Source organism: Eleutherodactylus coqui, chromosome 8, assembly GCF_035609145.1.
Source record: "Eleutherodactylus coqui strain aEleCoq1 chromosome 8, aEleCoq1.hap1, whole genome shotgun sequence".
NCBI lineage: Eukaryota > Metazoa > Chordata > Amphibia > Anura > Eleutherodactylidae > Eleutherodactylus > Eleutherodactylus coqui.
Genome location: NC_089844.1, coordinates 165,308,058 through 165,330,956, shown reverse-complemented (window position 1 = coordinate 165,330,956; position 22,899 = coordinate 165,308,058). Strand labels below are relative to the sequence as shown.

Sequence of the window (22,899 nt, the reverse complement as noted above, 5' to 3'; positions counted from 1 at the left end):
ATGTTTTTATTAAATACATGAAACAGAAGTCTTTTAAGACGACCTTGTTGCTTTGTAAGGCCCCGGAAGTGACGTCAGACAGCAGGAGCGCGGAGCATTGTGGGTGAGCGAGTCCTGTTATTGTAGGAACTTATTGCACATTTCTGTATCTAATAATAATGTTATATCTGCAGAGCGTGAGACGCTATGATATTACACCAAACACTGACCCCCTGTATTACAGCCACCATCTAGTTATTATATATCACGCTACACACTGACCCCCTGTATTACAGCTACCATCTAGTTTTATATATATATATATATATATATATATATATATATATATATATATATATTACACCAAACACCAACACCCCCTGTATTACAGCCACCATCTAGTTATTATATATCACGCTACACACTGACCCCCCCCCCCCCTGTATTACAGCTACCATCTAGTTATATATATATATATATTACACCAAACACTGACCCCCTTTATTACAGCTACCATCTATATATATATATATATATATATAATTACCCTACGCACTGACCGCCCCTTTAGTACGGCACCATCTAGTTATATATATATAGATATCGGCCCCTGCGGACAGGAAGCTTCTTGTAGTTGCTGCAGATTAGATGGAGGTGCTGACATGTTCTGAGCAGCTGACAGGAAGGGGTCATCAATACATGCTGCTTGTGCCAAATATAATGTGGATTCACAGTGAAACTGATCCGCAGAAGCTTGTCACATGATTTTATGCCGCACTCCGGGGTCTCCATACAGTGTAGCACCAATCTTGAAGGGGCTGCGGCTCTAATAAAGAGGCAGTCAGTGTATATACAGGACAGAAGTGGCGCTGTGCAGTGTATATATACATGTTACACACTATACATCACGCGGGCTGCCATCATCCGGCCCCCTGACTGCCCGGTTTCTGGCCTCTCTGAGGGGCCCCCCTGACTGCCCGGTTTCTGGCCTCTCTGAGGGGGCCCCCCTGACTGCCCGGTTTCTGGCCTCTCTGAGGGGGCCCCCCTGACTGCCCGGTTTCTGGCCTCTCTGAGGGGGCCCCCCTGACTGCCCGGTTTCTGGCCTCTCTGAGGGGGCCCCCCTGACTGCCCGGTTTCTGGCCTCTCTGAGGGGGCCCCCCTGACTGCCCGGTTTCTGGCCTCTCTGAGGGGGCCCCCCTGACTGCCCGGTTTCTGGCCTCTCTGAGGGGGCCCCCCTGACTGCCCGGTTTCTGGCCTCTCTGAGGGGGCCCCCCTGACTGCCCGGTTTCTGGCCTCTCTGAGGGGCCCCCCTGACTGCCCGGTTTCTGGCCTCTCTGAGGGGCCCCCCTGACTGCCCGGTTTCTGGCCTCTCTGAGGGGCCCCCCTGACTGCCCGGTTTCTGGCCTCTCTGAGGGGGCCCCCCCTGACTGCCCGGTTTCTGGCCTCTCTGAGGGGGCCCCCCCTGACTGCCCGGTTTCTGGCCTCTCTGAGGGGGCCCCCCCTGACTGCCCGGTTTCTGGCCTCTCTGAGGGGGCCCCCCCTGACTGCCCGGTTTCTGGCCTCTCTGAGGGGCCCCCCTGACTGCCCGGTTTCTGGCCTCTCTGAGGGGGCCCCCCCTGACTGCCCGGTTTCTGGCCTCTCTGAGGGGGCCCCCCCTGACTGCCCGGTTTCTGGCCTCTCTGAGGGGGCCCCCCCTGACTGCCCGGTTTCTGGCCTCTCTGAGGGGGCCCCCCCTGACTGCCCGGTTTCTGGCCTCTCTGAGGGGGCCCCCCTGACTGCCCGGTTTCTGGCCTCTCTGAGGGGCCCCCCTGACTGCCCGGTTTCTGGCCTCTCTGAGGGGCCCCCCTGACTGCCCGGTTTCTGGCCTCTCTGAGGGGCCCCCCTGACTGCCCGGTTTCTGGCCTCTCTGAGGGGGCCCCCCCTGACTGCCCGGTTTCTGGCCTCTCTGAGGGGGCCCCCCTGACTGCCCGGTTTCTGGCCTCTCTGAGGGGCCCCCCTGACTGCCCGGTTTCTGGCCTCTCTGAGGGGCCCCCCCCTGACTGCCCGGTTTCTGGCCTCTCTGAGGGGCCCCCCTGACTGCCCGTTTCTGGTCTCTCCGGCAGGCAGGATGGTCGTGGAGGTGGAAGGATTTTACGGGGTTTATCTTCTGTTCTGCACCAACCCAAAATATAAAGGTCGCATCTACATCGGCTTCACGGTGAACCCGGAGAGACGGATCCAGCAGCACAATGGAGGCAAACACAAGGGCGGAGCCTGGAAGACGAGCGGGAGGGGTCCCTGGTAACGGATCACACAGCATACTGCCACCATTAGCAACATCAGTGCTTGCTGTCAGTGAATTGGAATATTCCTGCTTACATTCATTGGCTGCAGACCCATCATGAACTAACATGTCACACAGCAGAGGGTTTGTTACAATATCCAGTCCAGATCGTCCTCTGTGATTAGTAGAATCAACTTCTCCCCTGTCCTGTTTGTTACAATGTAGCAGTGCCGGTGGCATGTAGTAGTGTGGAGTCATCAGAGGATCATCTAGACTGATACATTGTAACAAACCCTTAAGGGCTCCCTCACACATGAGCACGGCCATTTAAATCACGGCGCTCTGGCACACTCACAGGCAGCGCTCCTGCCTCCGAAAGCAGCTTTAGCATCCCCCCCTCATTGATGAAGTGCGCTAAACGCACAAAGTAGAACAGAGAGCGCTTGAAAATTGTGGCGCTGGAAAGCGTCATCCAGCGCCGTGATGGAGCGCGTGTCCGAGAGGCTCCATTGAAAACCATGCGAGTCTCTACCGTTTAGTACTGCGCTGAAAAACCCGGCTGTGTGGGAGGGGCCTAAGGGCCATATATACCAGACAATTATCAAATGAACCAAAATTAGCGATAATCGTCCCGCGTAAATGCAAAAAAACTCGTTATCGCCAGCTTTCAGTCAACACAAAAAACCTTGCTGGATTGCGGGATCTTCGCTGCGTGTAAACGCTCCATGATCGGCTTTGAGCGAGAAGCCCGCAGTCCAGCGGTGACGTCTGTCGGTGTAAACACTCTACACCTCGGCGCTGATCTCGGCGCTGATGTAGTCATTTAGACGACTCTCATCCCCATCTAAATGAGACTTTGTTCACATGAACAAGAAATTAGCGCACGTTTTTTGCGTTCCTATGGGAACTTGAAAACAATTGCGTGGCGTGCGAGTGCCGCGTGATGCAAGATTTAATTTTTCCCCCCATTGAAGTCTATAGGAAACAACTTCACAGAAGCGGTGCGATTTTTAATCAAACGCATCACATCGCCATGAAATTTGCGCAATAACGGGACGCGTTTCTTAGCCATCCGTTGCGCTCGCCCCTTGACTGTAGCCTTATGGTGAGGAGCGTTAGGGCGTATTTTCATCAGACAGGAATGTTTCCGTTCACTGACAGGATTCTTGATAATGGGAGGACATGAAGCACAAAGTCCATTAGACCCCCGTCTAGCGATGCGTTGGGGTCCCGGCTCCGCATATACTGTAACTTCCCTTGTCCTTGCAGGGACATGGTGCTGATCGTCCATGGATTCCCCAATGACATCGTGGCCTTACGGGTAAGAAACCACTTCACTGTGCAGAACTGTGAGTGCAGCTCTGGGTGTGACCAGGTCTTCTGTCTCCTCAGTTTGAGTGGGCCTGGCAGCACCCGCACGTCTCCCGCCGGCTCACCCACGTGCCACGGAAGACAAAGAAACAATCCAGCTTCGACTTCCACCTCATGGTCCTCTACCACATGCTGCGGGCGGCCCCCTGGAAGCGCTTACCCCTCACCCTGCGCTGGCTGCGACAGGAGTACCAGCGAGAGCTGCCGCCCCTTCTCCAGCCGCCGCTGCACATGCCACTGGCATACGGGCAAGTGAGGGCCAAGCCGATTGCCAAGACGCAAGGGGAGAAAGGAGAGGGAGGCGTCCAGACGCAGAGCGCCCCCCAGCGGTGCAGAGTCTGCTATGACAAGCTGCAGGTGGGTGTCCAGGCGTGGCGTGGTAGAAGCGTGTTTTCACACATTGGTCGTGCCGCGGGACAGCTTACGCCCGTACACGATTTACCTCTGTGGAGCTGGCCTGTCGCTGCATATGGCAGTGATATTGCGCTGTGTATGACCGCGTACCTCACACGTTATCATGCGCAGTCTTCCTGTTTTGTTTTTATTTTTAATTTCCTGCGCTGTCACTTTGCTCCGGCGCATATATACGCTGCACATATGTAATGTAACTGCGTATGGGCAGCGTTGATTATGCCTCTCGTGCGTAATACGTGGCAAAATAGAACATGCAGCGTTGGTTGATGCCCCAGAGATACCCCACACTGATGAGGTAATAACATCCTCTTCTTCCCTGTACAGAGTACGGATGACGCCCTTCACTGCTTCCACCCCGGATGCTCCCTGACCGCCCATATCTTATGCCTGGCCAATCTCTTCCTCCGAAACGAGCCGGAACACCTTATTCCAGTGGAGGGTCTGTGCCCTAGGTAAGCTGTGCCCGGCGCCCTAGTAATGCCTACAATGTAGAGGGTCTGTGCCCCAGGTAAGCTGTGCCCGGAGCCCTAGTAATGCCTACAATGTAGAGGGTCTGTGCCCTAGGTAAGCTGTGCCCGGCGCCCTAGTAATGCCTACAATGTTGAAGGTCTGTGCCCCAGATGAGCCGTGCTCGTCACCCTAGTAATCCCAACAGTGTGGAGGGTCTGTGCCCCAGGTGAGCCGTGCTCGTCACCCTAGTAATCCCAACAGTGTGGAGGGTCTGTGCCCCAGGTAAGCTGTGCCCGTCACCATAGTAATGCCTACAATGTTGATGTCTCTGTGCCCCAGGTGAGCCGTGCCCGTCACCATAGTAATGCCTACAATGTTGAAGGTCTGTGCCCCAGGTGAGCCGTGCCCGTCACCATAGTAATGCCCAGGGTCTGATGCCGCTGCCACTTCTCCTGCGTTACATTTTATCTCACCTCTGACTTTCACTGCTCTCACCTAAGGGTTCGTTACAATTGTCTGTAGTCTAGCTAATCCTCTGGACCTCGGACTGACACACTGTAACAAATCTTCCCCTGTGAGATATAGAGGTTCAGAACCTCAGCCTCTGACTGTAAAGTGTCCCCGTTCACTGCTGGCATCTTGGAAAAGATGAAATCCAAATTTTATTAGAAAGTTGCAGAACTTCTCTCTGTGCAAGGACTGAAGCGGTCGTCTCCCCGCAGTCGCGGTCGTCTCCCCGCAGTCGCGGTCGTCTCCCCGCAGTCGCGGTCGTCTCCCCGCAGTCGCGGTCGTCTCCCCGCAGTCGCGGTCGGCACGCAACACGAGCGTCTGAACTCGGCCGTTTCTGCTGTTTCATTAAATTTGTCACCCTTGTAAATCAGCCCTTAAAGGGGTTTTCTCTACAAGATAAGGAATAAATGTCTGATTGCTGGGAGCTTTAGCGATCCTGAGACCGACGTACCCTTGTCTGAGGAGCGCTCGGTCACCCGGGGCAGCGGGCGCACCAGTCTGAGGAGCGCTCGGTCACCCGGGGCATCGGGCGCCCGGGGCATCGGGCGCACCGGTCTGAGGAGCGCTCGGTCACCCGGGGCGTCGGGCGCACCGGTCTGAGGAGCGCTCGGTCACCCGGGGCGTCGGGCGCACCAGTCTGAGGAGCGCTCGGTCACCCGGGGCGTCGGGCGCACCAGTCTGAGGAGCGCTCGGTCACCCGGGGCGTCGGGCGCACCAGTCTGAGGAGCGCTCGGTCACCCGGGGCGTCGGGCGCACCAGTCTGAGGAGCGCTCGGTCACCCGGGGGCAGCGGGCGCACCAGCCTGAGGAGCGCTCGGTCACCCGGGGGCAGCGGGCGCACCAGCCTGAGGAGCGCTCGGTCACCCGGGGGCAGCGGGCGCACTAGCCTGAGGAGCGCTCGGTCACCCGGGGGCAGCGGGCGCACCAGCCTGAGGAGCGCTCGGTCACCCGGGGGCAGCGGGCGCACCAGCCTGAGGAGCGCTCGGTCACCCGGGGGCATCGGGCGCACCAGCCTGAGGAGCGCTCGGTCACCCGGGGCATCGGGCGCACCAGCCTGAGGAGCGCTCGGTCACACAGGGCATCGGGCGCACCAGCCTGAGGAGCGCTCGGTCACACGGGGCATCGGGCGCACCAGCCTGAGGAGCACTCGGTCCCTGATCCCCCTTCCTGCAGATACAAATCCCTTTAAGGCCTCAGCCTCCTGTATGCCCCTGCGGTTCTCGGTCCAGGTCTGAGCGCTGCAGCCGCCTCTTCACCTCCTGTTTCCTCTAACTTGCAGCTGCGGGAATTCTGTGCTTTGGGGAGACCTGATCCGCTATAAGAAGGGGTGCTACGGAGGCCTGGAGGAGCTCTCCCAGACGCAGGTGGAGTAGACCTCCGATGATCTATCTTATTGTTATGAACGGAGGCTGAATATGAAGTCTTGTGGTTTCCTGCAGGCTCACTGGGTGGACGATCTGCACAGCTGACCCCCACGCGGATGGAGACCACCACAGAAGACATGTACACTGTAACGAGGGCAAAACTATTGGAATCGCCCACAGAGGACCGGCGCCACCACCGTGTATGGGATAGAAAACAGCCATCTGTAACCTACAGCCGGGGGCATGCTGGGAGTTGTAGTTTCACCACAGCTGGAGCTCATAGTGAATAGCAGAGGGATCAGCAGGTTTTTATGTATTTTTTTTATTGTGATTTATTTATAGAATAAATGATAATATGGAAAGAAAAATGGAAGCTTCTAGAAGATCAGCGCCCAGTAGTAGTAAGAGACGGGACGGGCGCTGCGCCCGGGTTAGTGCTGGAAAACCTTAGAGGGTTGGCTGAGTATTATTTTATTTTTTTTCAACCAACTGCTGGTTAGAAGTGTCGGTGCTCACCCGCCTGTACCTGTTGCATCTGGGTACAAGCTGCCGCAGCGCCCCCCTCGGGCAATGCGATGTTACATATTGGCAGCGACTGACTGCCACTTGTAAACAGCGCCAGCGGGCAGGACAGGAGAGGATGTATTCTTATTATTTTGGCCAAGCACCTATTGGTTAAAAAAATAATTTTAAAACCTCAAACATTGTCTAAACCTGGGAAGCTGCAGTGGGCCGGGTGACGCCTGTAAAGAGGAGGTGCATTTACACACAAAGATGATCGATCAAAATATGGCTTTTGCATAAACTACTACTTGGTACTAATGCCTATTAGTACCAATTATTAGTGTGTGAGCTGCCGGCAGCTGTTTTCAGAGAACGGACCACCCGCTGTTTTCTGGATACATTCCCTTTGTTCTGCCAGCGTGTCTGACAGCTGATACAATGTAATCAGCTGTTATCCGCGCTCCCCGAGCAGAACACAGAGTGCGGTCCTGCTTATCAGCTGTTCTGCTATAGGATGGATTTCATGCCAAACTGAAAATCATTATTTAGCAGAAAAGTGGAAGATGGGCACATTTACACGCAACGATTATCGCTCAAAAGATGGCTTATGAGTGATAACCATGTCTAAATGGGCTTATACGTTTGGTGTGTCGAATTTTAACCCCTTAGTGACGGAGCTTTTTTGCTTTTTTCCATTTTTGTTTTTTCCTACTCCCTTTTAAAAAAATCGTAGCTCCTTTATTTATCCATCGACGTCGCTGTATGAGGGCTTGTTTTTTGCGGGACAAGTTGTATTTTTCAATGGCACTATTTATTGTACCATATAATGTACTGAAAAACTTTTTAAAAATTCTTAGCGGAGAGAAATGGAAAAAAAAAAAACGACATTCCACCATCTTTCGGTGCGTCCTGTTTCTACGACGCACAAACTGCAACAAAAACGACCTGATATTTTTATTCTATGGGTCGGTACGATTACTGCGATACCAAACTTATACAGTATTGTTTTTGCTGTAGTACTTGTATTTTTTTTTATTAAGATATTAATTTTTTTCAATTATTTTCTGCGGTCATTTTGTGCGCGCGATAACTATTTTATTTTTTTGTCGACGTAGTTGAGCGAGGGCTCATTTTTTGCGGGATGTCCTGTAGTTTCTGATAGTATCAATTTGGAATACATACGACTTTTTAATCGCTTTTTATTGCGTTTTTTCTGGGAGACAGGGTAACTGAAAAAGTGTATTTCTGCCGTTCTTTTTTTTTTTTTTTCGGATGATGTTCACCGTGCGGGAAAAATAATGCGCTACTTTGATAGTTCGGACTTTTACGGACGCGGCGATACCAAACATGTATTTTTATTTTATGATTTAGATTTTTTAATAATAGATATGGCAAAAGGGGGTGATTTAAACTTTTATAACTTTTTTTTTTTTTTTTTTTTAACAATTAAAAAAACTTTTATTTTTTTTACATTACTCTGAAGTACCCCTGGGGGACTTTAAGATGGGATGCTTTGATCGCTCCTGCAGTATGACATAATGCTACAGCATTACGTCATACTGCTTTTTTTACAGGCAGTCTTTCAAGCCACCCTGTGTGGATGGCTTGATAGGCAGTCTGCTAAGGCAGCCCTGGGGCCTTTCATTAGGCCCCCGCCTGCCATGACACCTGCACGGCTCCCCCGATCTCACCGCGGGGGGGGGCCGTGCGGGACCCCCGAACAGCGTTCGGGGGATTTAAATGCCGCTGTCAGAACTGACAGCGGCATTTAAAGGGTTAATAGCCGCGACCGGCCGCGTGCAGCTATTGCCCGCGGGTGTCAGCTGTAATAAACAGCTGACGCCCACGCTGTATGGAGGGAGATCGCGGCGCTACCTCCCTCCATACACGTCCTGCAAAAGCAGGACGTAGTTTTACGATAGGGCCGTCACTAAGGGGTTAACAGCTGATCCCTCCTGCAGCGGAGCGCCCTCTCGCCATGTAAACCACACCAATGGAGGACGGTTCTGAGGGCTGGACAGAATAACTGTAGGCTGACAACTCCTGAAGGTGGATGGACATAATTAGACTACAGTCACACGGGCGAAAATCTCATGAGACGCATGAATATGAACTCCACACCTGCCTCTAAATACTGCAGATTTGGACTTGGTTTTAGGCCTCTTTCACACAAATATATGCGGTTTTATGCTCGGCCAATCACCAATGAAAATCGCATGAAAGACTGCGATCAAGTTCCAATCTTTAGTGTTTTCTCGTCCACGCACATAGGCAGCTGCAGCGTAAAAGAAATACGCTGCAGTGTGGAAATTTCTCGGTCAGCAGAAATCCTGGAAATGACTGCTAATGCTTGGTCTTCTCTTCCCAGCGCTGGATGCAGCTAAATTCCCTCCCTCTCCCTTTTTTCAGCTCCCATAGAAGTCTATGAGAGCCTCCAGCGTATCTCGGGGAAAGATAGGCCAAGACTGATCTTTTCACAAGCTGTATAAAACCGGTCGCTATTTTTTGGTTACCAATGTGCTATTTTTGCACCTGCGCAAAAATCGCTCATCTGAATGAATATATTGTACATTGGAATCCAATGCTTCAGACGGTTGGGATTTTTTGATGCAGCTGCATTAGCCACATAGATACGATCCTTAAGGCCTTAACTGCGGAAAGCTGCATTATTTAATCCTTGTACTGCAAGGGTTGACTCATTCAGCGTCGGTGGACATGCTGCAGCTTTAGGCCGTTTGCACACAAAATCACCCGTTGCAAGACGCACAAATCTCTAGCAAATATATTTTTTGAATTGGGTCATACACATGTGTCGTCCCCCCCCAATCCCTTCACTCTACTGGCGACACAGTACCAAACCTTTTTTCGTTGAGCGCTAAGAGGTATATAAGCTGCACCCCCGAGACTCTGGCACCATGTGTATCTGGTAGCAAATGGGTACAGCACATTGCCATGCCCCATTTCTCCCATTCCCTGAAATGGACAGGAATATGACAGTTTTTCCATGCAGTCCATGAATCTGGAAAACAGCCTATCTGTATAGGCTATAATGGGGTCTAGTGTTGTCTTTGGAATTACATGGCCCCAAATAAATGATCTGGAGGAGGGAATTGATGGGAAACTGATCAAATTTGCCGATGACACAAAGCTAGGAGGGATAGCTAACACTAGGGAAGAGAGAGAGAGCATTCAAAAAGATCTAGAGAAGCCTGAACAGTGGGCGGCGACTAACAGAATGGTATTTAACGAGGAGAAATGCAAAGTCCTACATCTGGGCAAGAAAAAAAAAAGCACATACAGAATGGGAGGAATTGGCCTAAGCAGCAGCACATGTGAAAAAGACTTGGGTATACTAATAGATCATAGACTGAACATGAGTCAACAATGTGATGCAGCAGCAAAAAAGGCAAACACAATTCTGGGATGTATTAAGAGAAGCATAGAGTCTAGATCACGTGAGGGGAATTATCTTCTACTCTTCCTTAGTCAGACCTCATCTGGAATACTGTGTCCAGTTCTGGGCACCCAACTTTAAAAAAGACATAGACAAACTGGAGCAAGTTCAGAGAAGAGTTACCAAGATGGTGAGCGGTCTGCAAATCATGTCCTATGAGGAACGGTTAAAGGATCTGGGAATGTTTATCTTGCAGAAGAGAAGGCAGAGAGCCTTAATAGCGGTCTACAAATCTCTGCAGTGTGACAGCCCTCCAGAGGGGTCAGCCCTATTCTCATTAACACAAGGAAAGACTAGAAGCAATGGGATGAAACTGAAAGGGAGGAGACACAGATTAGAGATTAGACAGTGAGGGGGATCAATGAGTGGAACAGGTTACCACGAGAGGTGGCGAGTTCTCCTTCAATGGAAGTGTGCAAACAAAGGCTGGACAAATATCTGTCTGGGATGACTTAGTGATCCTGCACTGAGCAGGGGGTTAGACCGATGACCCTGGAGGTAGCTTCCAATTCTTTCATTCTATGAAATAGGCAAGTGTGCCAAAAGCCAAAAAGAGAGCCAATTAGATCTCCAGTCATGTCAGTTTTTAGTAACTAGCTGTATTCCCCACAATATAACCATTCTGAGCTGCTTGTTATTCCCAATTGGAGTAAAGGCCCATTTACACGGGACGATAATCGCTGAAATGAATGCATCTAAGTGATAATCCTGCAGTATAAATGCAGGAACATCTCTCACCATTCTGTCAGTCTAAACACTCTGCACAAGCGCCAATGACCTTAGTGGTGCCGTCAGCACTCGCTCAGTTGTTTATCTGACTCCCGTGTAAAAGGGACATCATTTGATAATGGGGAGCGGGATTACTGCACAGGGAACAAGCAGTGCTGGCAGGGATACAGCCAGGTGAGTATCAAATTGAATAATGTCCAGTAGCCGGTGCTGGAGAAGGATGCAGAACAGCAGGAGAGCTACAGCGATGACTTCACATCTGATGGAACTCTCATTCTAGTCAGTCCTATGGAAATACAGAACTGTACGTCCCCGAGTGATAGGAGGACATCCGGGCGGGCCGTAGTGTAGCATGGGGCAGAGCGACTCATCTGATCGCCCCATAGTATCATTAACAACCCTGTAGGGTATAAAGCTAAAGGTGCAAATCTAATGTCTCCCATCTGCTACTGCACCACTCCACACCGCTACAGAGATGAACATTTACAGACTGGACCGAAGGAGTAACTTGACATGTCAGAGTAATAGGTCAGAGGTTTTGCACATAGGGTCTAAGTGCTGATCTGCCCACGGCTCTCTGCAATGAAGGGGCTGCAGCACCCACCCGAGCTCTGTGCCCCTTCAACTATCATTTTTCCATGTTGGCAGCTGAAAACAAACTTTAAGATGTCTGTAGAAGTCTATGCATCAGTCTACAGCTGCTGAGACCAGGCGCAATGACAGCCGAAGGGGCAGGTAAGCGCTGCAGTACCTTCATGCAAGCAGCAGGGGGCGCAGCACTCATCAAAACATCGTCCTCACAGCTCAAAACGTGTTCTTTTTCTAATAACTTTTTAATTCTATTTTCCCAAAAAGTAAATGGTTGGACGTTCCCGGCTGCCTATTTATAAATCCATTTCTAGGAGGAATAAAGAAGCAGCATGGCTGTAAGGAAATCATCCCCCACCAAAGAGTTAAGAGCAAGCACAGGTTCTCTACAACCCATCTAACATTGGCTGCCTGTGGCCACCACTAGATCTATAAATCAGTATGCAGGGAGCTCCCTCTAGTGGTGACTGTAGGTGATCAGGATGGGACTATAACTATATGCAGTGACTCTGAGGTTGAATGACTGGCTGACCAGGGCAGTAAGTGTTATTGTGAATATAGGGTGGACACACACAGTGCAGGCAGACCACAGCTAGCAACGGGCACACAGCGGTAGGCATGGTCTGGCACAGAAATACCCACTAGGTAAAAGGAAATCCACTTTTAATTTCCCTATTTAACAAATGTTTGAAAAGATTTAAAAGCAAAAAAACTAAAATAAAAATCCCCCCCCCCCCCCCCCCAGCGGACAGTGAAGTGTCACTTTCTCTGCAGGTCTTGGTGATGTCTTCACTTTTTCTTTGGCTCCTTGCAGGCCACCACATATCTTTGGGCTACGTTGAGTGGGGGAGAGTAGCCATCAGCGTAGGACGTGTCTTCAAACAGCACCGAGTAATCATCCTGGGGCTGAGAGTACAAGGAAAGTGTTCACTGCTACAATGCTGGAGCCTCGCCTGCACCCCGACCCCACAGTGTCCTCATCTCTGGGAGCCTAGATGGGAAATAACTTACAGCCGAGATCAGGCTCATCTCATTCTCTCACCGGGTATCCAACAGACCCCAACCCCCGCCCTTAAAGCCCATTTACATGTAACCATTATCGCTCAGATAAACGAAAGTGCGCAATAATCGTTAGTCTAAACGGGAGCCAAAGTGCATCATCGCCGCTCGCTCACTTTCCGTTACGTCTAAACGGTCCCCCCTCCGTGTTGTACATAGGAATGTGAGGCGCTGAGCAGGAAGCGAGCAGTTATCTGCCTGTATGAACGTTCTATGTGAGCGCATACAACTAGCGGTGATGTAACTCGCTAGGGCTAGGAATCAGCCCCTGGAAAAGGGGAATTAGTCCTAAAGGGGTTTTCCAGGGAGAATGCTATTGATCAGTTATCCACAGGATAGGTCATCAATAGTTGATTGGCTGGGGCCCACTGCTCAGGAGCCTGACCAATCAGCCGAGCGGGAGCATGCTGTCAGAGCCGCAAATACAGAGGTTTGAGTGGAAGCCTTGGCGCCAACCTCCCATGTAGTGGCCGGCGCTTGCAACTGCGGGCACGGCTCTCGTTGATTTCAATAAGGACCATGCCTGCAGTTACAAGCGTCGGCCGCTACATAGATTGGCATGGAGACCTCCTCCGCTCCGACTTCTGTGTATTTGCAGCACTGACAGCATTTGCCGCTCACCTGATCAGTTGGGGGCCCAAGCGGCGGACCCCAGGCGATCAAATATTGCTGATCTATCCTGGAGGAGGTTGTCAGTAGTAGGCTCCCTGGAAAACATCTTTAAAATCTCCCGTTTCCTCCCCTCCTTCAGTCCTTCCTGGCAGTCCCTACTTTGGATCCCTCATTTTGAGCCATCTATGACTTGTACTTACCCGTTGTGGTGGGGTGTGGATAAGGGCTCGGTAGAAGCACGTGGTCTGGGGGTACAGAGCAAGCACTAGTTGGTCTTTCTGGAACAGCGCCTCCGGGTCAGTTTCTGGGTTGGCCTTCCACTGCGGCAGCGGGATGATCCTCCGGCGACTGAGGGTGTGCCGTCTGACGGATGTACAACAGTAAGCGTGAGGTCATTTCCAGCCCGGCGGTATGGGTGCTGACATACCAAGTGCTGAAAATCAGCACCAGAGAGGCCGGGCTGCTTACCTTTTACTCTAATCACATCCAGAGCTGCATTCCTGTTAACTCTTAGATTAGCTCTATGACCTGGCATCTCGCTGCGGCCACTTCCGCGTTTGCACCAGTCCCGTTCACCAGTGCTGCGTTGTGTATACAGGCTCCATATAAAAGGCCTGAAGCAGAAACTACATCTCCCACAAAACAATGCAGCAGAGGGCAGTGCATTATAGAAGTTATTAGGAGTTTGTCAGCACCGTGGTGACAGATTGTGACTGCAGCTCTGGATGGGACTAGAGTACATGATAATAACCACCCACACCCCAGTTCTTACTTTTCTTCCTCCGGGTCGTGTAATACTTACTCCTTGCCCTCCTCATCAATGTCATCCACCTCATACCTAGAAGAGAGAGGGTGTTAACTAACGCCCATCCATACAACAATGCCACTTATCACTAGTACATCCAACCTACTTGTTGGCAGCATGACTGTAGCTGACCACCTCGGCCAGGATCCACTGCTCGTCTCCATCCACAGCCTTCACACGAGCTGCCACCTTGTCTCCGGGTTTGGCTACATAGTCACTGGAAGCGGGTATGGCGCCACACAGAGGTGGGGGCCTGGACAGGAGGGGGAACAAACGTCACAAACAGACAGCGGCTCATACTCCCCGAGACCGGGAGCTTACACTCACTTCTCCCCAGGCTTTCCGATCCACAGTGGCAGGGTCATGGCGGACTGCTGGAGGAGGGTCATCAGCACCCCGCGCCTCATGGTCTTCCTGGGTGGCTCCGAGTCATGGTACAGGCCAGCAATCTTGGCAGCTGCAGAGAAGAGGAATCAGCCTACAGCAGCTGCACCATCACAGCGCCAGCAAGCAGATGGACATGGCTTGGTGCAGCTTCAGCAGTGACTGGAGCAGAGCGGATGTAATGTTACATGGTGACAGCAATGAATGGAGGCTTCTCAGCGGCAGCCAGGACTCACCGATGCGTCTCTCCTCCAACAAGGACTTGATCTCAGCAATTTTATCCAGGGATCTGCGCAGAATGCTGGGAGGAAAAGAAAGCAGCAAGATCACAGGGGCCGGCGCACACCGCTGCAAAACTCCATTTATAAGTCTATCAACGTAGCTTTCTGGTCCCGGGACCGAAGGGGGCGTCCTAGATGGTCCCATACATGTTCTATTGGCGATAAATCTGGTGACCGGGCAGCCACAGAAGTGTGATAATGTTGTGGGGGCTCCTGTGACCCCCTTGTGTGTGCGGCCGAGCATTATCCTGCTGGAAGCGACCATGAGAGGAACACATGTGGCTGCAGGATGTCCTGAACATATCGCTGAGCTGCCATTGTCCCTCATACCACTACTAGGGGGACTGACTGTCATATGCGATGGCCCCCCAGAACATCACACCAGCAGGGGGCAGTGTGCCACTCCACAGCAAAGGCAGGATTGAGGCGCTCACTCCTAGGTCTCCAGACACGAACACTAAACCTGGATTCATCACTGGAGACAACCCGGTTCCACTCCATAGCGTCCTGTTTTGTTGTTTGCAGCTAACGGGTATCAAAGACCGTACATGTAATGGGCATATAGACACGCCTACATTTCTTCCAGGAACAGCACCACATCCGTCGTCAGGTTGTGTCTGGTATTGCAGCTCAGCGCCTCACCTAATTCACTTTAGAGGAGCAGTTGTGCAGTACTAAACGCATGGACAGGTGAGGCGCTGTCCTACACAAACCCTTTACAAAAAACCAAAAAAAAAAAACTTGGTTCCCCTGTAAGTTCTGTTCTCATTACAGAACAGCTGTCACTCCAGGGGACCCGGCCGGCTCATCACAGCCGTCCACCAAGGATCCCCCACAATCAGAACATGGAGGAGCAGTTACATAGCAAGTACCCTACTGTGTGATCCCCAGCACTTACTTGCATTCTGCCTCTGCATCAGCCTTGGCCGTCGTGTAGAGGCCACGCAGCTTGGTGCGGTAATACGGGGAGACTGAGGAGACAGAAAGCAGGAACTAGGTTACACCATTCATTAAAGGGGCTATCAGAAAAGACTAGCCCCAATGAAGGCCCGATCCGCGGTGCCGCCACCTTTATTTCCTGCCCCGCTTTGCCATCCGATCATGTAGTATGGACCTTTCACTGTTGGCAACATCTCAGGCGACCAGCTGACTGGCAGGTGCCAGCATCGCTGGACCCAGATAGGATCAAGGTAAATATGCCCCTCTTAATGAAATCTCTGTTAAGCTGGAGATCTGTACCCATCAGGGAGCAGGACAGTAGCTGCGTCAGATATGCCCTTTCCCCACAAGGTCCCAATAGCCTGCAGTTAGGAAGCACTTAGGAGTGGAGCTGCTATATAAAGGGGCATTTAGTCTATACAATGGCCACCAGCATACAGTGATCTGCAGTATCAGCTGTTGGGAAACTACAACTCCCATCATGTCCTGGTACCCAACTTGGCTCACAGTAACTACAAGGGAACGTGAATGTCGCCCCCTTCCTACATAACGCCAGCACCCCGGGGATCGGCTCCGCCACTCACTCTTGTTCTCAGTCTGCATCCGCTCGTGTGTCTTCTGGATGTTCACCAGGTTGTGCTCGCTCCTCGATCGCTCCTCCTGCAAGGTGAATCACAGCGGCAGGTGAAGGGATGCAGCCTAACGGTTTCACGTTGCGGTCACCGCCTGGTTGGGCAATGCAGCGGACTGATGAATTAAAGGTACTTTTACAGACAGCAATCAGCATTCAGTAAGGTTGTGATGACTGTCCATTAGTTGTCGCTCATAGAGGGTCCGCGAAAAGCCGTCTAAATCCAGATGACTAGAACTTCTCACCAGACGATCTCTGATTAAGGGGGGACTATTTTTTTGGTTAACTGAACAGAACTAGCAACTTATCGCTCGTCACCCTGTCGGCAGCCATGTTTACACTTAATGACCATCATCTGAATATGGTGCTTTGAGCGATTAGTCAGCTGATAGTCGTTCCGTGTAAAGGGAACTTAAAGGGCCATTCCAAGCTTTTCGAACCAATTACCTATCCTCTGGACAGGTCATCAGTAGTTGATGGACGAGGTCCAATGCCCAGGAACGCCCATGTCCATCAGCTGATTATCTGTCCTGACTAGAGATGAGCGAGTATACTCGCTAAAGGCAATTGCTCGAGCGAGCATTGCCTTTAGCGAGTATCTCCCCGCTCAAAACGAAAGGTTCGGGTGCCGGCGCGGAAGAGCGGTGAGTAAGCGGCAGTCAGCAGGAGAGAGCGAAGGGGGAGAGAGATCTCCCCTCCGCCCCGCTCTCCCCCGCAGCTCCGTGCCCACCACTGGCACCCGAACCTTCCGTCTCGAGCGGGCAGGTACTCGCTAAAGGCAATGCTCGCTCGAGCAATTGCCTTTAGCGAGTCTACTCGCTCATCTCTAGTCCTGACCATACGGGCGGCTTCACACGTAAGTGTATTTACAGGCGCATCGGCGCTGCATATTTGCAGGATGGACATTGCGTTTTTGCACGCCTCGTCGCGTATTTTATGGTATTTTTTGCTCCCACTGACTTTGATGGGCAATTCATGGGCACACGTAATACGCAGCGCAAATTAGTTCGTGTGACTAAGCCATAAGGGGAGCAGGAGACGTGCGGCGCTCCTACTTCCTGCCGTCGCCCCTGATGACAACGTCCAGCCCGCGGCACGGACAGGTCAGACGATCAGTGAACCCATCCAGCAACTACTGGGATAGAGTATAAATCCCAAATACTCCGAACCCCCGTTAATGCTGTGTGTCGTCGGGGCCCTTTTACACGGCAGGACTTGTCAGAGAGGGGGGGGGGGGGGGGTAGGATCGCTCTGGCCGCCGGCTCCACTCACACCATAATCAGTCATTCAGTTTTTTTGCGCGCATCAACTGAATGACAAAATGAGAAGCAAACAAATTCTCGTTCGTCATTCAGTCGGGGCGTGCCTTTACACCGAACGATTTATTGGCCCGTGTACAAGTGGCCTTAGATAATATGTCTGGCCATTAGCAAAGCACAGCTGGTGGAGTCGTCTGTCCGCCGCACAGACCTGCGATACTAAGCAAAAAGACATAAAGCGTGCGCAGTTTTTAACAATAACGTGTTTTTTTTGCAGCATCTAAACCCGCCAAATGTGACCGCAGCTTACGGCTTCTTACACGCTGCTGAGCGCGAGATCGCAGGCGTGAATGTACGATTTTCCCACGGACGTGAGGCGATACATCACTGAAGCTGCGATAGTCTTGTGCGAGTTTCCCGCACAAGAGCGGATTAGAAGCGTTTTCCATTGACTGTAACAGGAAGCCGCACATCGCACGGCCGGCGGGGCAATAACAGCCAATCAGAATCAATGGCCGATGCCTTTTCAGGAACACACAGAGTTAGAGCCCGCCGCCATTTTTTCCTGCGCCACATGACTCATTTATATAAATCTCGCAGTGCGCACATCTTGAGCGACTTTCTGGGCGGCGCGCCGCCTCCTCACCTGCGTCTGCTTGATGAGTTGGTGCAGCTCGTTGAGGAGCTCCGATATCCTCGTGTCCGCGGACACCAGCGCCATTTTAGGGTCCCGGATCGTCCTTGGGAACAGCGAAACGGAAAAGTTAGTTTTAAGATTTTAGCAGAATTATTCACGTAATCAAAAACCGGACAACGCGGCGCAGAGCGAGAACACGGAGGACATCCACCCACAGCATGATGGGAGTTGTAGTCCGGCAGCTGCCACTGACTCCCAGGCATGCTGACACTTGTAGTCCCACCAGCTCCTACAAACACACTTCAGTGGCCGCCACTCCGGCCTTCCTGGACCTCCAGATGCCTGGTGACTCCTACACAGCTGCCATATTGGGGCTCACACAGGTAAATGCTCAGTAAGCACACAATAATCACGACATTACTAAGCAGATAAGCAACATAACAGAGGCTATGACGCATATATCGCGATACATACACCACCATAGCCGAGGAGGAGGCCCACAGCGCGTCCTCTGCACAAACTCAGGGCGCGACATAACACTGTCCTTACTATATAGCCCCGAGGGAGGAGTCTATATCACAACAGACGCCTGCGCAGGAGGTAATCCTGTCGCGACACTGCAGAGCAGAACTCACCGGGCAGCAAACGAGGCCTCTCGCCGAGAGGCACCAACAGCACAGGGACTTGGGTCGCAGGTTGATGACGTCACCGTAACCTAGGAGACAGCGGCGGGAGCTCACGGGCACGGCTGCTGGCGGCCGCTTACTGCGCATGCGTGGAGTTTTATGTCTGTTTATTCTCATTTTTAGGATTTTTTCCCCAGTTTTCTGTCACATTACACATTTTTGTGGTGCCAGAGCCGTGGCTGCTCCTTCAGGTCTACAACAAACTGCCTGACTTGTGACTGAGCTGTATGGCGACTGCGCGTTTACGTATGGCTGTGCAGTGCTGCGACATCACGCTGCCATTGAGGTCAACCAAGTACCAGTGTGACATCACTGCTGCAAAACGTCCAGTGAGGTTAGGTTCTTGGTGACTGCACGGTGGTGGCAACCTGCGACAACCCCTGAACGCCATTGTATCAATAGCAGCGTGATGTCACAGCGATCCATAAGTGTGCGGCCACCATTGTGGTCAACGTCACCAAGCAACATAGTGTACAAGGCGTAATAAAGACCCTGTCCATCCAGTACAGCCTATTAAACCCCAATGTAGATCCAGAAGAAGGCAAAAATCACCAATGAGGTAGAAGCCAATTATCCTCATTTTAGGGAAAATTCCTTGCCAACTCCAATCTGGCAATCTGAATAATCCCCGGATCACCGACCCTCCGGGGGAATCAGTAATATTATTACCTCCAGGCCCCTCTTATACTCTTTTAGTGATTCCCCATCACCACGTCCTCAGGCAGAGAGTTCCACAGTCTCACTGCTCTTACAGTAAAGAACCCCTTCTGTGTTATGTGGAAACCTTCTTTCATCTAGATGTAGAGGGCGCCCCCTAGTTACAGTCACAGTCCTTGGTATAAATAGATGATGGGAGAGATCTGTGTACTGACCCATGATGGTCACTATTACTACTGGGGCAAATATAGGGGACACTATTACTACTGGGGCCACTGTGGGGGGTCACTATTACTACTGGGGCCACTGTGAGGGGCCAATATAAGGGACACAATTACTATTTGAGCCACTGTGGTGTATACTATTACTACTGGGGCAAAAATAGGGGATACTATTACTACTAAGGGCTACTGTGGAGGGTCACTATTACTACTGGGGCCAATATAGGGGACACTATTACTGCTGGAGCCAATATAGCTGACACTATTACTACTTGAGCCACTGTGGGGGTTACTATTATTGGGGCAAAAATAGGGAAGCCTTACTACTGAGGCCACTGTGGGGGTCACTATTACTACTGGGGCAAATACAGGGGGCACTATTACTATTGAGGCCACTGTGGGGGGGGGGGGATCACTATTACTACTGGGGCAAATATAGGGGACACTATTACTACTGGGATAAATATAGCAGTCACTATTACTACTGGGGCCGAAAGAAGGGACACAATTACTATTTGAGCCACTGTGGCGTATACTATTACTACTGGGGCAAAAATAGGGGATACTATTACTACTGAGGGCTTCCGTGGGGGTCACTATTACTGCTGGAGGCAATATAGCAGACACTATTACTGCTGGAGCGACTGTGGGGGTTACTATTACTGGGACACAAATAGAGGAGCCTTACTACTGAGGTCACTGTGGGGGCCACTATTACTACTGGAGCTACTGCGGGGGTTACTATTACTGGGGCAAATATAGGGGACACTATCACTACTGGGGTAAATATAGCAGTCACTATTACTACTGGGGCTGAAAAAGGGGTCACTATTACTACTGGGGCCAATATAAAGGACACAATTACTATTTGAGTCACTGTGGCATATACTATTACTACTGAGGCCAATATAGGCGACACTATTACTACTAAAGCCACTGTGTGTGTGTGTGTGGGGGGGGGGGGGTACTATTACTGGGGCAAAAATAGGGGAGCCTTATTACTGAGGCCACTGTGGGGGTCAGTATTACTAGTGGGGCCAATATTACTACTGAGGCCAATGTGGGGGTCACTATTACTACTGGGGCCCATATAGGGGCCACTATTACAACTGGGGCCACTGTGCAAGTCGCTATTACTACTGAGGCTAATATAGTGCACACAATTACTACTGGGGCAAATATAGGGGACACTAATACTACTGAGACCACTGTTATGGGTCACTATTACTACTGGGGCCAATATGGAGGGCACTATTAATACTGAGGCCAATGTGCAGGTCACTATTACTACTGGGGCCACTGTGGAGGTCACTATTAGTGGTGCAAAAATAGGGGACACTTACTACTGAGGCCACTGTGGGGGACACTATTACTGCTTGGGCCAATATAGGGGTCACTATTACTACTGGGGCCAATATGGGGGGACACCATTACTACTGAGGCCCCAGTGGGGTCACTATTACTACTGGGGCCAATATAGCGGACACTTACTGAAGCCAATGGAAGTCATCTTAAAAACAGACATTTAAAAGAAAAATCTGTACTGCCCATGTCCGATAGTGAGGCGCCGGAGGCAACCGCAATACAGATATTGAAAGGTACGCATGGGCCGGATTCTGTTGCGGGCTCCCGCAGGTGGAATTCAACCCTTTTGTGTGCCGTCGGCCTTAGTGTATGTTTACACGTGATGAAAACGACATAGGTAAAATCATAGGTTGTGATAAGCCCCGCCCATGACCACACCCCTCTGTCCCGCTTTGACCCAGGGAAGCTGTGGTCACCTTATCTACCAGCTTGTGTAATAGGGCCCTCAGGCAGCCTTATTAAAGAATCCGCATTCCACAAGCCTGTTGTACAGCCTGTTATCGGCACGGCCGTCCACAAGATCAGCATGCAATTTAGAATAGAGAATCATCCGACGCAGAAGCGAACACTATTTCATTGGCTGATTGTTGCTCGCTGGTCCCCCGTACGTGTGTGTATGCGAACAGCGGTGCTATAGGTAGGAATGATATAGTAAGGACTCTCATGTGTGAATGTCGCCCACGGATTACGCATGTATTTTACACGCAACAAATACACGTGTTTGCTCCATATGTTGGGTTCCCACTGCCCATATTGTTGCGCATGACCCATGTAATTCAGCGCCCGCGTAATACGCGGTAATCATACGTCCGTGTGAGCCTGACCTAAACCGGAATAATTCTGCACGGTGCGGGCTCGCACAGCAATAGGACACGCCGCGATGTTTACCTGCGAGTTTTCACGCGGTCAAATCACGACTGTCTGCATAGTCCTATGGCGGGGGGCACGGGCGGAAATTCTGCGGGAAACCCTGCCTTGGAGTTTCCACCCGTGTGCCAGGGGCCTATAACTATTTACAACAAGGTTTTATTTCCTGTCCCAATATTTATGGACCGAAAATCAGAAAAAATGGTAGGTGTGACTGCAGCGTTACGCTGAGGTTACGCCAATGTTGGGTTTCCTTTCTGTCCTCACCGAGTAGGACAACTGAATCCCTGCCTATATGGATCCGTCTATGATGAAACTAAACCGCGCCGAGCGGACCCCACGGACTAGAACAGGGGGTCCGACCTCTGCTGTCTAGCGTTATCCCGGATGGTTGGCGCAGCGTGCCGCTCTAGAGCCTCCCGGGTGTTCCTCCCGGAGGCTCCAATCAGAACCGCTGGTGCGGACATGAACGTGGCCTCACCAGCGCCACTACTAGGACAGAGATGTGTACTGCTGGTATGATCCTCCACTGATACACTGTAACAAACCTTCAGCTGTGAGAGGTTTCCCATTCGTCTACCAATATTCCCATTCACTGATCATAGACAAACATGGTGACGGACTACTAGAAGGCTCATCCAGGATACGTGTATCCCGCGCTCTCGTGGCAGTCATGTGCTGACAGGTGTGATGGCCGCAGGGCACGTTTTGTTTACACTCAGAGTCTCGTGCCGCAGTGCCAGCGAGGTGAATAACCTGCTCCGCCCACAGGTGACTCAGGGCGCCGATAATCTGGCGTGTACGTGTTCTTAAGGACAAGGACGAAGCGATAACATCCCGAATGTTCTCGTCTACAGAGCTGGCAGTCCAA

The 22,899-nt window shown here is 51.4% G+C and overlaps 2 protein-coding genes across 3 annotated transcripts; one reads left to right on the top strand and one right to left on the bottom strand.

The window, feature by feature from the left end:
* The first annotated feature begins 43 nt into the window (after positions 1–43).
* LOC136577119 (structure-specific endonuclease subunit slx1-like) lies at positions 44–6,731 on the top strand. The gene is made up of 7 exons (XM_066576867.1): positions 44–103; positions 2,082–2,259; positions 3,512–3,563; positions 3,635–3,970; positions 4,352–4,479; positions 6,266–6,350; positions 6,426–6,731. The coding sequence occupies exons 2-7, from the start codon at positions 2,087–2,089 to the stop codon at positions 6,453–6,455; spliced, it is 804 nt and encodes a 267-aa protein (XP_066432964.1). The 5' UTR covers positions 44–103; positions 2,082–2,086; the 3' UTR covers positions 6,456–6,731.
* A 5,540-nt stretch (positions 6,732–12,271) lies between these two features.
* Positions 12,272–18,936, bottom strand: SGF29 (SAGA complex associated factor 29). 2 transcript variants are annotated; one of them, XM_066576866.1, is made up of 10 exons: positions 18,868–18,936; positions 18,242–18,335; positions 16,290–16,365; positions 15,665–15,737; positions 14,722–14,786; positions 14,429–14,558; positions 14,208–14,354; positions 14,099–14,134; positions 13,497–13,659; positions 12,272–12,531 (listed from the first exon to the last, which is right to left on the bottom strand). In XM_066576866.1, the coding sequence occupies exons 2-10, from the start codon at positions 18,314–18,316 to the stop codon at positions 12,415–12,417; spliced, it is 882 nt and encodes a 293-aa protein (XP_066432963.1). In that variant the 5' UTR covers positions 18,317–18,335; positions 18,868–18,936; the 3' UTR covers positions 12,272–12,414. The 2 variants fall into 2 exon arrangements, with proteins under 2 accessions (XP_066432963.1, XP_066432962.1); XM_066576865.1 differs by lacking the exon at positions 18,868–18,936 and adding an exon at positions 18,707–18,725.
* Positions 18,937–22,899: the final 3,963 nt, after the last annotated feature.

Excerpts from the sequence above, each read along its gene's own strand:
- LOC136577119 (XM_066576867.1), top strand. The coding sequence starts at position 2,087 with ATGGTCGTGGAGGTGGAAGGATTTTACGGGGTTTATCTTCTGTTCTGC. Across the intron at positions 2,260-3,511 it reads ACGAGCGGGAGGGGTCCCTG|GGACATGGTGCTGATCGTCC; the intron begins GTAACGGATCAC and ends TTGTCCTTGCAG. Across the intron at positions 3,971-4,351 it reads TCTGCTATGACAAGCTGCAG|AGTACGGATGACGCCCTTCA; the intron begins GTGGGTGTCCAG and ends TTCCCTGTACAG.
- SGF29 (XM_066576865.1), bottom strand. Across the intron at positions 16,366-18,241 it reads AACTCATCAAGCAGACGCAG|GAGGAGCGATCGAGGAGCGA; the intron begins GTGAGGAGGCGG and ends TTCACCTTGCAG. Across the intron at positions 12,532-13,496 it reads TCCACACCCCACCACAACGG|CCCCAGGATGATTACTCGGT; the intron begins GTAAGTACAAGT and ends TTGTACTCTCAG.